General features: G+C 43.7%; 1 protein-coding gene across 2 annotated transcripts in view; it reads right to left on the bottom strand.

Moving 5' to 3' along the window:
• Positions 1 to 12107, bottom strand: part of MB21D2 (Mab-21 domain containing 2) — a 60914-nt gene extending 48807 nt beyond the window's left edge. The window contains exon 1 of one of the 2 annotated variants that reach the window (XM_074911982.1): positions 11897 to 12107. In XM_074911982.1, coding sequence (XP_074768083.1) covers positions 11897 to 12107 — 211 coding nt within the window. Of the gene's footprint in view, positions 1 to 8252; positions 8349 to 11896 lie in introns of those variants that run through there. The other variant, XM_074911983.1, reaches the window with a different exon arrangement.
• Between the last annotated feature and the right edge of the window lie 1657 nt (positions 12108 to 13764).

Raw genomic sequence — 13764 nt, 5'->3', positions numbered from 1 at the left:
TATCAAAGCCACAGAAAGAGAAATCATCACCTGCAAGAAACATGCTTCTCTTCTCCTATGCACTGTTAGCTGAAGGGAGAGCTGTATCAAGATGAGAGTTTTGATCTCAGAATGCGCTGCTACCTCCCTGCATAATTAGGTCACTAAGAGGCTAACGGTGTTCCTGTCCATACAACCATTTATATGAAAATTATAATCTATGCTGTTCTTTCACAATCAGTTTCACGTCAAACCTGCAGGCATCACTGCTATAAAAGAAAGTTACCAAAAGGTTAGACAAAGAGGCAATCCAGAAGCACCACCACCTAGTTATAATTAAAGTTCATGGAATAGAAAAAGAGTTATAAATACAAAGCATGTGGGCAGTTCTACAACACCAGGCATCAGTTTACAAAGACTACCAGTTATTTCCAAGGTAAACCACTAATCCCAGGTTATATGACCTGATGAAAAAAAGATACTTATCTTCTAGTTACCCTAATGGAATGCTAAAAAGGGATGCTATTCTCACAAATAAAAAGTAGGACCAATCCTGCCCAGCTCAAAGATACAGAGAGAGGTGCATCAAACGCTCTCTCACCAATTCTACACCCATACACAAAATGACAAGGCAGAAAGTGAGTCAAATGCCAGACAAATTAGATTCATGCCAATGCATGTATTATTCCATGTTTGGGATTCAGGATTATGAACAATAGGACATAATGTCCTTTATCACCCTCAAAACACATCTCTGACCTGGCAGTGGGCCTTCTGTTGGGCTTTCTCCTGCCTCAAAAGACAGATTGGTGCTCTAGCAGGTGCTGGATCTAGCGAAACATGGACCAAAGCCATCCACCAAGCATCCTCAATTCTCTTCAGCACATGGTATGATGATCCAGTGCAGTCAGAACTGACAGATGTTTATTCTCCTTCTGAGCCTTGAGGTCCACTGGAGATGGTGTTCTCCCAGGCCTTATGCAAGCACAGAAAGATGCTTAATGCATTCAGCATCTTTGCTAACTCAATAGCTACTGAAACTACAAATCTGTTAACTGTGGGTCTGCATATTTGCAGCACAGAATGTACAAGCAAGTCTCCTGCATAATTTTCTTAATAGTACCACATATGACTTGGGAGTAACCCAATTCCTGTACAAACAGGGGTACATGCAAAGGCTTAAAAATTTCAAGAAGAATGACACTGTCCCTGTATAGAACATTCCTGCTAACGGCTCCAGTTAAGGGGAAAAAGAAAAGCCTTGTCCCAGCTGTAATGAAAGGTTCCCTTGGGCAGCAAGAAGAGTAGCTTCGCTCACAGAGTATTTGCATCTCAGCTGAATTAGTTAATGTGTGTTGAACACTCTAAAAATTGTGAAGTGGTATATAAACACTAAGGATTGTTATTTATGATTGTCTTGGTGCACAACAGCGGAAACTAGTGCCATTTACAGACACAAATTAAGAACAACAGGAGGTCTATCGACATGCTGTGGGTCTAGGGATTTTGTTCATTTGTCTCTCCCACTCCTGTCTCCCTCAGACAGAAACCTCTTCCATAGGATCCTACAGTCCTCGCTGAGCAGGGCTGGCCTTGGCCCAGTGAAGCCTGTTCAGCTCTGCCAGGAGGTGATGAGACCTCCACCTGCAAACCTAGGTTGCATCACTTCTCAACAGCACTACCCTACAATTCAAAGCGCTGTCATCACTGCCCTTGAACAGCAAGTATTTTCCACTTAGATTATTTGTTTGGGGCAAAGTAAAACAGAAAATAGAGTAAAATAAAGACACACATTTCAAGGTAAAGAAAGGGTTAGTTAAAAAAAGTTGAGAACTTGGAGTGACATACACTAGCACAATAGAGTGATTCATATACACAGGCAATGTCTTACAAGACTGGTCTCAGCATAAGAGCAGATTTTTAGACACCAGTTTCTTTACCTGCATTGTTAAGAAGCAGTTTAGATAAAAAGATGATTCTAAACCTCCTGTCTGCAGCTTGGGTGAAAGAGTGAGAGGGACTGTCTGGGTTTTAAAGTAACTCGGGAGTGCCCTATGTTTCCAGAACCAGAGTGTGGGTTTAAGCTCAAAAGAACTTTTTTTAAACTTTGATTATTCAGACTAACTTTTAACTGAACTCTGCAGCTCTGATAATGTGCAGATAGTTTTGCTAAGTGCTTACATAACACATATGAATCCCCCCACAAGATAATTAAGTACACAGACATAGTAATTCTTTGATATTACAAGCCTGTGTCAAAGTGGTTATTTCAGTATAACACTGCTGTTTCAAATGCATGCTTTGCACATTCACAAAATTCACAGGGTACTGGGAATTACAGGGTCAAGCTTTTATAGACAAGCTTTTATAGACAACTTTGCACATAAACTAAGCTTCTGACAGATGCTCAGTCAAATTGTAATAGCTCTTTTTTTCTCAATAATGCACATAAATGTGCATTACAGCTTGCACATTGGAAAGAAACCCAGGCATTTAATTCAGAAGGTGCAGCTTGTTCAGAGACATGCTGCATTTGCAGACTTGCATTCCTCTTATTTTCCTCAGGTTACTGATTGCTGAGCACATAGCTGCTCTACCGTCTAGCAATACAGACATTTCAGCTACTCAGGCTTTGAGGGCCTAATATCAAGGGGCCAATATCAATACCTGATCTGCCGTTCAGCACACTGTACGCAACTTTCAAAAGGCAAATTTCAGAGACAGAAGGCAACAGAGCCCCTGAAGTGTTGTTACAGTGACATTCCCTCCTCTATTTGCAGAGCTGCAAATTGTTTTATGAATACCATTCAACCAAAAGTTTAAAGTAAACAGCAATTCACTGTCCATGCTGGGACAGAAGGAAGCTGTGCTGGTCGTACCATGAGGACTAACGTCCGGAGAGGAGCTGTACAGCCATCCCTGTGTACAGATCCACATCCATCCCAGGCTTCTGTATTATATATAACAAAACACAGTGGGTTTAGGCACCTCTGAATCAATATAACCACACCGCTCTGAGTGCTGGCAAAGGAAGAAGTGTATTTAGAAGGAGATTAGGGTATTTCCCCCCTCCTCCCAGGACAAGCCTTATTTAATTTGAATGCAGTCAGTTAGCTGCTTTGTTTGCGCTGGGCTCCAGATTCCTCAGTGCACCAGGCAATCCTGTACAATCACATTCGAGACTGGCAAGGTACAAAACAAGTTTACACAAACTGGTCGCAAAGTACCTACAAGAGCTTGCAAGCTCCTGCAAAATGCCCTCTAGAACAGGTTCCTGTCGCACTGAGCTAGGGACAGAGATTAGACTTATCAGCTTTGACACTCAGCAGGAATGTGTCACAAAGGATTAAATCATTATATCATGAAGTGTCAGCAAACGCAGCTTTCCTGCTGTTCTACCACTAAGTTATACATTAATTAGGGAGGTACAAAATAAACATGAATCTCCAAGCATCTGCCTGTGGATCAGGCCCAGCCAGAGCTATTAGCACAGAATTCCTTTCCAAGGAGTCACCCAAAGCATCAGCAGCTCTTCAAGAGAGCCATTAAAATGCAAAGAGTATAAGTGCTGAAGGGAAAAGCACAGAAGCTAATTGCAATGTTTGTCTTAGCATTCCTGATAGCTCTTTAATACAACTCCTTCCTTACAACCTCAGCACCTGATTTTCTAAACAAGGTGATGTACGTACGCACCACTGAATAAAAACATCCTTCTTGGAGAGAGGTGTGGAGCAGTGTCAAAAGATCCTACAACATGAACCGGAGAGTTGAGAGAAGACATTTTAGAACAGAAAAAGCACACTGCCTTACAGACTATGCAGTAAAGCAAGAACTGACTTTGTTATTTCTAGATGCAACTGCAAGTATTCCCTAGTTGCTCAGCAGTTCTGGACCAAATCATTTATGAACTCTCACTCTGTCAGTGGGTGGAAGAAATTCCACATGGTCTGACTGAAAGCCACAGTAGAGAAGATCTAAACAGACCAACGACATCCCACACATAAACCTCCACTTTTCATCTAAATCATGACCTTAGAGAGATGTCATTGGACAAAAAACTATTCTCTGACAATTCCTTATAGCTATCCCAGCAGGTTTTCTAGCTTCGGCCATATCTTGTATTTTTCCCTTGCTTTCTGTCCCAGACTGCTGCCTTCTACTGCTTAGCACTGCCTGACTGCCAAATTAGATCAGCATGCGGACTGTGGCCAGGATGCATTCCTTAAACTTATTTGTCCCCATTTTTCTTTGGGATCCCTTCAGTATAAAATAAGATTACTTGCTAGAACTGCCTAACTGGGTCAGGTTGTAATCTCTCTCTCAGAGGCTGCTGAATTGTACTTGCTCTTGAAGCCACTAGATCAACACCCAATAACAGTGCAACTATTTGCCTTCACTATTTAAATACTTCTGAAGCTAGACTCTCAAAAAAAGACTTTTCCAGCTTCAGTCTGAGAGGGTTGCATGATTAAACTGTCCTGTCATGAAGAACAGCAACACCGTGATGTTCCACTATTCTGGTACCACCCCACCTTTCACAGAATGTTGAAGCACAGAAGATGAGGAAGGCTTCGGGTTGTACCAAGGTCCCACTATATAACATTATATTCAGAAACTTGCTCAGGTCTGTGTAAATTCGGGGGCAGCTCAGAATGGAACATAGGTCCTGACTCAGTGTTTTACCTATGGAGAGATTTTCTTAGGATGAAATGGATGCCACCCACCTCCTGTTCTACAAGCTGAAGCCACCCAGTACTGTGCAAACTTCTGCCGACAGCCCTAAACATGCGTAGGTGGAAGTAGCTACCACTGCTGTTTCAAAGACACGGATATTATGAACCTTAAAGTAATTAATCACCCCCACTCTGTGGCATGCAAATTGTACTTTCTACACCAGCATGCTCATAACAAAATGCATTAACAATCTTCTAATTAAATGCTTTAAATTAGATTAAAATCATACTGTCTGACAGGTGAAATATAATGAATTAACAGGATTGTTGTAACTTTCTTAGCATAAAGTGTTTATTAAAAGCTCAAAAGCCGAATATGTTGGGTAGAAGGGAATCTACCTTGCTCAAACTGAATGCTATAGCATATGTTGATTCCCTTACAACCAGAAAGTCACTGAAATGGTGCTTTGAAAGGACTGCAGAAAGTTTATCTAATGCAGAAGTACATGATTCAGGGACCTGTCAGGTTGGCTGAAGTACTTAAGGTGCAGATTAATCCACTCAGTCCAGGACAATTGCTATTTGCAGCAAAAGGGAATGCAACAGAATGGTAGAAAGGAAAGCAAACAGCGGAGTTCTCTTTACTAAAGAGAAGTCCATACAGCATCTGTCAATTGGAACATCAGCTGCTGCTGGAAGACTTATTTTGAATGTCTCATAAGTTGCCTTTCAGTTGCATTAACAAAAAAAGAATCCAACCCTTATTTTTGTTAGTCAGACAGTAAGACAGGATTGTGCTAACAGAAGTCATAAACCTTCACTGAATATAAAATCCATAGTTAGAATGGGAAACCTATGAAGCATGGTTGCAAGTTCCAATAAAGCTACAGTTCAGTCTCCTGAACTCATATCACACTACTAGTGATCAGAACAAGGCTTGGGCAAACAACTCGAGACATGCACCTAAAGGCATTTTACAGCTCTCTCACCCTTGCTCCCATGCAGACACACCCCTCTTTTCTCAATAAGGGACATTCTGCCAGTACAACATCCAAAGCTGCCTTCTGCTTTAGCTCCCATGATAGCTCCTCTGCTTTTCCAAGTTAAAAAGCAGGGCAGATGATACCCTTCTTTGCTTCCCCAGAACTCCATCTACTCCAGTACTCATATCCCAAAGACAGGCAAATTAAAGAAACTCTAAATGTAATATAGTATGTTGTGCAGGGGAATGGACTGTTACTCTTAGGGAACTTTTATCTCCTTGTTCAGAGGATAGCGGGCAAAACTATCGATGGGCAGAATTAACAGCTTTCTTTTAGTATGTGGAACTTAACCCATCCCTGCTGTAATTTGCTAAGGGAAAACCTGGCTCAGGAGCTATGTCACTACATAATGAATTCAATTCTTCAGCCTCTATTTTCGCAGGAAATAAGCTACAGGTCTTGCTTCTCAAGTTAGTTTCATACACTAGCATCACCCAGCCATAGGTAATGGACTCAATGGCCAGTCATTTTTCTTAAACTCAAAGAGAGTTGAGAGATCTATGCCAGAGCCTCTACCTGCAGCTGCCAGCACAGAGTCTCACAAAGACATGCCTGGAAATGCCCTTGTCATCTCAATCACTGTTCAGTGTCATGCTGAAGCAGCCCTTGCAACAGAAGCCCCCTTGACTGGAGGTGAGAGTTAATCTCTTCGCCTCGACCACATTTCTTCCTGGCACTTTCTCACCTAAGTGATCTTGCAGACTACAAACAGCTAGGGTCTGACCTGGATAGAGAAGGGAACACAGGGAAGGGTTGCCTGGGAAAACCATCTTTGCAACAAAAGGACTGGAACATGCACAGGGGCAAGAGTGTACATGTCAAGGCTCAAGAAAAGATGCAAAAGTTTTAGCTGTATGGGAGATGGTTAAAGCCAGCAGGAACCTGGCATTTGTCAAATAAAAACTAAGACAGACAATCCCAACTATCTAAAAACCCTGCACAGCTTGGAGATTCTCTTTGAGAAGTACAGGCAGGACTACTGCATCCTGAGACTCCTCTAGACTGGATCTGCCTATGGGCTGCTCTGGGCCTCTGAGTACACATCCGTTTTATAAATTACCAAAGCTATAATAAAACATGTCCTCCAGCCTTCCTGAGCAATGTTGTATTTGTCTTTAATTTAGTTTCACCTATTAAAATAGCCAGCTGCCTGAAATAATTTTGAACAACTGGTTTCTGACTAGAATAGCTCCAAATGTTTTAGCATTCATGCAACATCATGTGGAAGAAAAAAGGAAAAGTCAAAACCCCAACAACTCACGTATCCTGGTTACCATCCTCCACTATAATTATAAAATTGCCTTTAAAACATAATTGCATAATTGGGCTTGGCAAGTATTCACCCAAATCTTTTACAAATATTTCCACAGACTGAAGGAACAGGCGGTGGGCAGTCTGACAAGCCTGCCATGAGAATTTGTGCCCCTAGGACATGTTCCTAGCTATTACACTAAATACTTTGCATCACAGCCTAATGTTTCAAAACAGTAGTTGAGCAAGTGAAGTACCAGCATCTTAAAACAAATTGAGAGAAAGATTTTCAATCTACTTTCACTGCACAGATAAATGGAGCAGCAATCCCTTTGAACAAAGAGACAGAGGAAGCTACCATTCCTTTCTAACTAGTGACACAGAAAAAATCCCCAGTTAGATGAAACTGGTTGACTTCTCATATCTATAATCAATTAGAAGCTACCAATGCCTTCCTAGGGTTACTTCACCAGCCTAGCACCCGGTCCCTTAAGAAAAAACAACACAAAACCCTCAAAACCTCAAATGCAAATACAGAAAACGTGTGGCCTGCAGAGAGAGAAGACCCAATAGAAGCCAGAAATGAAATCTGCAATACAGTAAGGTTGTTTTAAACAGCTGTGCATTATGCATTCAGCAGCACAGGGAATGCCAGCAGGGAGCCTTTATTAACATAGGCCTCAGAGTACAGTGTGCTCCTATCATGATTGGCCTCTTGAGAAAAGGCGCACACACACAAAAGACTTAACCCTAGAGAGATCACTCCAATCCTGTTGCTATTTCATCAGAGAAACCAGAGAATTTCCGTGATGTATCATAGACAAACAGGTAATACTTCCAACAATGCCTGAAATCTAGTCTACAATAGATGGTTTCATCAGCAAGTTATGCCAGATAGGGAAAGGGAGAAAAAGTGCTGCACAAACCCACACAACAGTCACACTACCAATGTTGTTATTACACAGACCTCAGGTACCAGCATATTCTCTTGTAGAAGATGCTAATAAAAGCCAGCTGTTGTCAGGACACCTGTGTTCTCAGCATAGCAATCTGCACCTCCACTGCACATATTTTAGGGGCCCGTCAGTCCAAACAGCAGCTGGAAGCCTTGCTACAGATGTAGGGGCCCAGCAGGGTAACTCACTCCATTTGGGAAGCTGGTATTGGCAGCTGGTATTGTTTTGCTGATGCCAGCTGTGCCTCCACTATGAGACTTAGCTCTATCACAAACACTTGCTAGCACACCCAGCTCAGCACTGGGCAGACACCAGAGAAAAGGGAAAAGCTCTCAGAATAGGCTCACCACCTCTTTTGTATCAGGTGCTGATACAAGCTCTCTAGAGGTCTTGTCAACAGCTCTAAGTTGCAGCTGACTGCAGATCCTCAAAGTGTGGCCTGTCCTGGTGAGCAGCTCCCACAGAAGTGAGACGCAACCACTGAAGTGACAAAAAGATACACTAGAGGCCTTAAAAAAAAAAAAAAAAAAAAAAAAAAAAGAAAAAAGGTCACTTTAGCATCAATTTAAACCAGTCCTTCCCCTGATTTGGTTGGGCGGGGGGGTGTGGGGGTGTGGAGAGGGCAATAAGAAGAAAGAAAATGGGATGAAATGTCCTGAGCATCCCTCTTCCGACTCTAGAGAAGTCTCATTATAGCAAAGTGAAACAAAATACCAACCTGAAGAGCTTGAAAACTGCTCTAGATGACTGAATGCCAATGTGTGCTTGGAGTGAAGGAAAGAGCTTTGTACAGTCTGTTATTTATTCATATCTACTAATCTTTTCTCTTCTCTTCTTATTAAGAAGTAAAACACAAGAGTCAGTATCCCTATAACAGGAGCTGGTTTGAAGCAGCAATACCACTAGAAAGTTCCAGGGGTTATTTAATATGCAATGTTTTGGTTCCCAAGAGCATAATATATGCCTTTTTTAAACCTAGCACATCTGTGCATTATAACACTTTTTTACTTAGGTGCTGAACAGAAAGCGACAGGTAGTGTTTATTAAAGAGGTTTCCTGTAAGTACTTGTACTGCAAGAACAATACTCTCTAGGTCAGGTACCCCTAAAAGGTTTTTAATATGAGTGCTATGCACCTCTCATCACAATAGCAGCAAGTGTTTTACAAACCAGAATATCATTGACTATAATATCATCACTTGAAAAAATACTTTGTCACTCTTTAAGCGCGCACACACACACACACACACAACACACACCCGCCCAAACTGAGTCACTGGGAGAGTAATTAGCTCCTTTCAGGACTGGCAGGCAGACTTGGTTTCTCAGTCACGCCCGCTGCCCAGAACACAAGATCATCTTTCTCCACTCCTTTTTTTGATTAATCCAGCCTTCCCCTTTGAAGCTCAGTTATACCTATGTCAAAGAGACAAGTAATTATCAGGCACAGCTCAGTGTGAGTACAGCAAGTTACCCAGGAAAGGCACCAAAAGACACCTGTTGTTTCAGTGTAGGGTCTTAGCAAGACTATATGGTCTTGTTGACTAAGAATGGGATGCCCAGAAATTGCCCACATTCAGAAAATACTCACTTCCCCCACCAGAGAAGTAGGCCATTTGCAGTCCTATTCTAGTGCTTGGGGCACAAGATTTTGGACAAAGGCATGACAAGCAGTACCTCTTCCTAATTTTATCATAGCCCAACTCTTGAGATCTCCCAGAGTTCAGTTGCTAATAGTCAGGGCAAGACCACACAAATGAAAAAGAGTTAATATAAATAGAAAGCAAAGATCTGACCTAGAGGGCAAGCCATGCAGAGTACAAACATCTGAGAATCTGCACAAAGTCTACTCGCCTATCATTCATCCACCAATTACACAACAATTTAATTAAATCAGGAAAGCTACGTTTAATTTTCCTATCATCACCCGATGAGATAAGAGCAGTATGTATGGGAGAGATCAGGCACAAGGGAAAGAGCTATTTATTAATAAGTTAAATCCTTTCAGATTTAAGATCCTCTCTGGCTAAGAAGGGTCTGATCCACAAACACAACTTCTGGGTCTAATGCAGACAAATCAGACAACCCATTTCCGTTTCTGTCCTGGGCTTGGTCCTCAAGTATCTTCTTTTATTAAAAAAAAAAAAAAAGTCTCATTGAAAATTGCCTGACATAACTTAAACAGAAATATAGCTTTTGTTTAAACCCCTTTTTTAGTCCATGCATTTAAAACTGAAGAATGCTTATCTCCCAACCATTATAGTAACAAAGACAGTCACATTAATTTACATTATTTCTAAACAGCCTAAGGCTCCCTGTTTTCATGAACAGCAAGGCATTAGGGTGCATTTGCAGAAATGTAAGGCATGCTCCAGCCCGTTCTTCTGTCTTTCTTCTATTGCCTTCTCCTGCAGCAGGCAGGAAGAAATGCTGTGGTCCCTGTCCCCTGCAAAGACTAGTAATGCTTAAACAGGATCAGATAAAGCTTTCTCTACTTGCTAGCCACACACCCAGAACTGCTGTTCTGGCTGTTTTCTCTCCACTCTTCTTTGCTTCATCCCATTCAGCCCTGCCTCCTCAGCCAGTTATTTAAAGCCCTGATTGAAAACTGAGTATCAGATCATAATAGAGGATGACTTCCATAGGATCAGGTTTTCAATAACAAAAATCCTACAGGCTTTGATGCAACCATGGCTTCACCACCATCATTTTTTTTTTAAACAGGAAGGGAAAAATATTTATAACACCAACTATAAATATACATGCTACTGACTTTTCAACTTGTTGTCCTTGTTCTCAAGCTAAATTTAGTCCGCTATATCCTGTCTAGCCCTTGGTGAAAAAGCAATACACACACAAAACTGTGCAAATCCCACAGCAGGCAATTATACTTATTCAGGTACCTTACAAGATAACCAGCTGGACAGGTAGATTCTCATTTAGTAAGTGCACGGCTACAGAGGCTATAGAGGAAGCGCTCTATTAGAGTGATTACCCCCCTGGTACAGAAAATAATTATTATTGCAATAGGATAGCTCTGTGCTTCTGAATGAGAAAAGTGATGTAGGTTTTTCACAGTGTACATGTAGACCATACACTTGGTTTGTGCCAAATATGCTTCGAGGGTGTATGTGTATCTCTGAGCTACAAAGAACCATTTGCTGGCCACACCTGCTGTTTACCCATGTTCTTATTTTACATGCAAAAATGTAAATCAATGATTCAAACTTGGATGACTGATTTCAAGGTCCAACCAGCATGTTATAGAGCATCCTTTCGTATCCTGAAGGCTCTCATTCGTGTGAGTGATTTCTTAGTCAAACAAGGTAAATATTTATCAGGAACTGACTACCTAGAGAATCAGAATTATTAGTCATTCCACTGTTAATCTTAAGAAGTCTTAGTCATAGCAGAGCCCAGGTGATTTCTGCAAGGGCCAACATATGTTTCACCCTGGTTTACGGATCCCTGCCCACGATTCAAAGTTTCACGCCGATGAGGACTCCCCCACCACAATCTGACTTGCTCCACTCGCAGCAAGTTTTGCAACCTAAGCAAGAAACGCAGTTCAGAGGATGCTCCTTTGCAGGCATCAGCCGGTCTAATAACCAAAATAAGCGGTCCAGCAAAAAACATCTGTGTTTCCTACGGCCTTGATAGTTGGGGGGAAAAACAATAAAGAGTCGAGCTCGGCTCGCCTCCAGCCCTGCTGGCTCGGCGTGTTTCTCGGGCACCGGCCAGCCCCGAGACCCAGCCTTTCCTCTGTGCTTATAAATACATCGCTGCTGAAGGCTAGCTGGCTAGGACCGGAGAAATTAGTTTCCTGGGGGTGAGACCCGCCCTGCGGCCGGGGACCCCCGAGCCCGGCGCTGCCGCGGCGCAGGGAGAGGTTCCGCGGGTGCCGCCCCGTCGGGGAGCCCTGTCCCGGGGTCCCCTGCCCCGGGGTCCCCGGCCGGCCCCGCCGCCGTCCCCGCCCCGCACGGTCCCTGCCCTACCCAGCATGGAGAAGATGAAGTCCTTCGCCGTGTGGATCTCCAGGGCTCGCTGGTCGTCGTACTCCCTCTGGTCGTGTTTGGTGAATTCCTGGATGAGTTTATTCAATTCCTCCACCCTGGCTCCCGATCGGAAATCCAGCTCCGGGAAGGGAGGCTTGCTGGTGGTGCCGGCGGACCCTGCCTTGCTGGCGAGAGGCGCCGCCATCTTCATGAAAAAAAAAAAAAAAAAAAAAAAAAAAAAAAGAAAGAAAGGGAGAGAGAGGGGGAGGAAAAGGGAAAAAAAAAAAAAAAAAAAAGGAGGGGTTTGCAATGTTGCAATGGAAGAAGGCAAGCGGCGCCGCAGCTCAGCGGCAAGCCCGGGCGCGGGGGCTGCCTGCGCGGCGCGGAGCGGGGCCCGGGAGGCGCGGAGCGGCGCCGGGCGCCGCGATCAACAAGCGGCCGCGCTGGCTGAGCCCCCGCCCGCCGCTCCGCGGAGCCGCCCGCCCGCCGCCGCCGCCGCGCTGGGGGGGCCGGACCGGAGCGGAACGGCGCGGAGCGAAGCGGGGGCCGCGGGGGGGCTCGCTCCTCTGCCGGCGTCACGGCGGGCGGGTGTTGAGGCTGGAGCCAGACCTCTGGCTTGGGATAAAATTACCTTCTTTATTTTTTATTTTTTATTTAAATTTAATTTTAAACTTCAGCAAAAGCCTTGTCCTGCAAGTGGATTAATAACCGGCTGGGAACTCTGCTCCTCCCACACGTTCCCGAGACATTCCGCAGTTATGCCTTTTTTTGCTCCACAAGGCATCCTGAAGATTGTTATATATATATGTATATTTATGAAGTAATTTTATCGTATGTCTTAGAAGCAAAGTCCAAGATAAAGTATCCTTACTGCTGCACTTGAGACCAGCCCTGCCCAGAAGCTCCTGGGAGCTACCTAGACAAAGGGTAGGAGGGGAAGCGGGATCTCAGACTTGCCTGAGGTCAAGCAGCCTGTGGCAAGTAGCCCAGACCTCTGATCTCCATCCATTCCCCCATCATCAAGACTGCATGCTTTTCTTCTGTATGTATTTTTAATGCCTGCTAACTTTCCAACCAGCAGTGGTTTTCTCCCTTTAGCCTGATCTGTGCCTTGTTCCATCATTGAACATATATAGAACAATCCATTATTTACCTTAGTGCATCCACTGGAAGAACTGTCTGTCTTCCTGCCCTGGGAGCGTACAAATATATTGTGTTAGCCTTCTACAGGGCATTTCAGATGCTAAGGCACTGATGCAAACTGCTTGGATATGTATTATCCTCTCAAGATTCTTGGCAGGAAACAAAGCTTTCAGCTCAGTCCCAGACTTCGGTAAAATGTGTCTACCAAGATTAGGCATGAGGCATTCAAAGAAAAAACCAGGAAGGTGAAACTAAGATCAGTGTGAAGAGGTTACAGGCTGGTTTCCCTGATGCATAGTAAACACAGATGCTAGTGTTTAGACCAGAGCTCGGGGAATGTGGCTTGGTTCCTCTGGACGGCTACTCTTGATCAGAAGTGGGAGTTCAGCACTTCTTGAAGTGGGACCTTATCTGCAGCAGTGAAGGAAAATCAAGGGTCGGTTTGGACCCTGTAACAGAAACCACCACCTATTCACAGGAGAAAGGCCGATGCCTCTGGCTTTGTCCTGTAGCTATCTACTTACAGAGCTTTTGAGGGCACTGATATGCTCATTATCTAAGAAATTATGTCCCAAAGGTAAAGGTGGAGTGTGTCTGTGCATGCACATGCCCTCTGCTGGGTGCACAGGCCCTATTGTGTTCAGATCCTGCTCACAGCCCACGGACACGCATCGACTTCATTCACCGTCTGAGCCCTGGTGATCAGTGCACTGCCACACCAGTCT

This window comes from Athene noctua, chromosome 8 (assembly GCF_965140245.1).
Source record: "Athene noctua chromosome 8, bAthNoc1.hap1.1, whole genome shotgun sequence".
Taxonomy (NCBI): Eukaryota; Metazoa; Chordata; class Aves; order Strigiformes; family Strigidae; genus Athene; species Athene noctua.
This window is presented reverse-complemented; position numbering and strand designations above follow the sequence as displayed.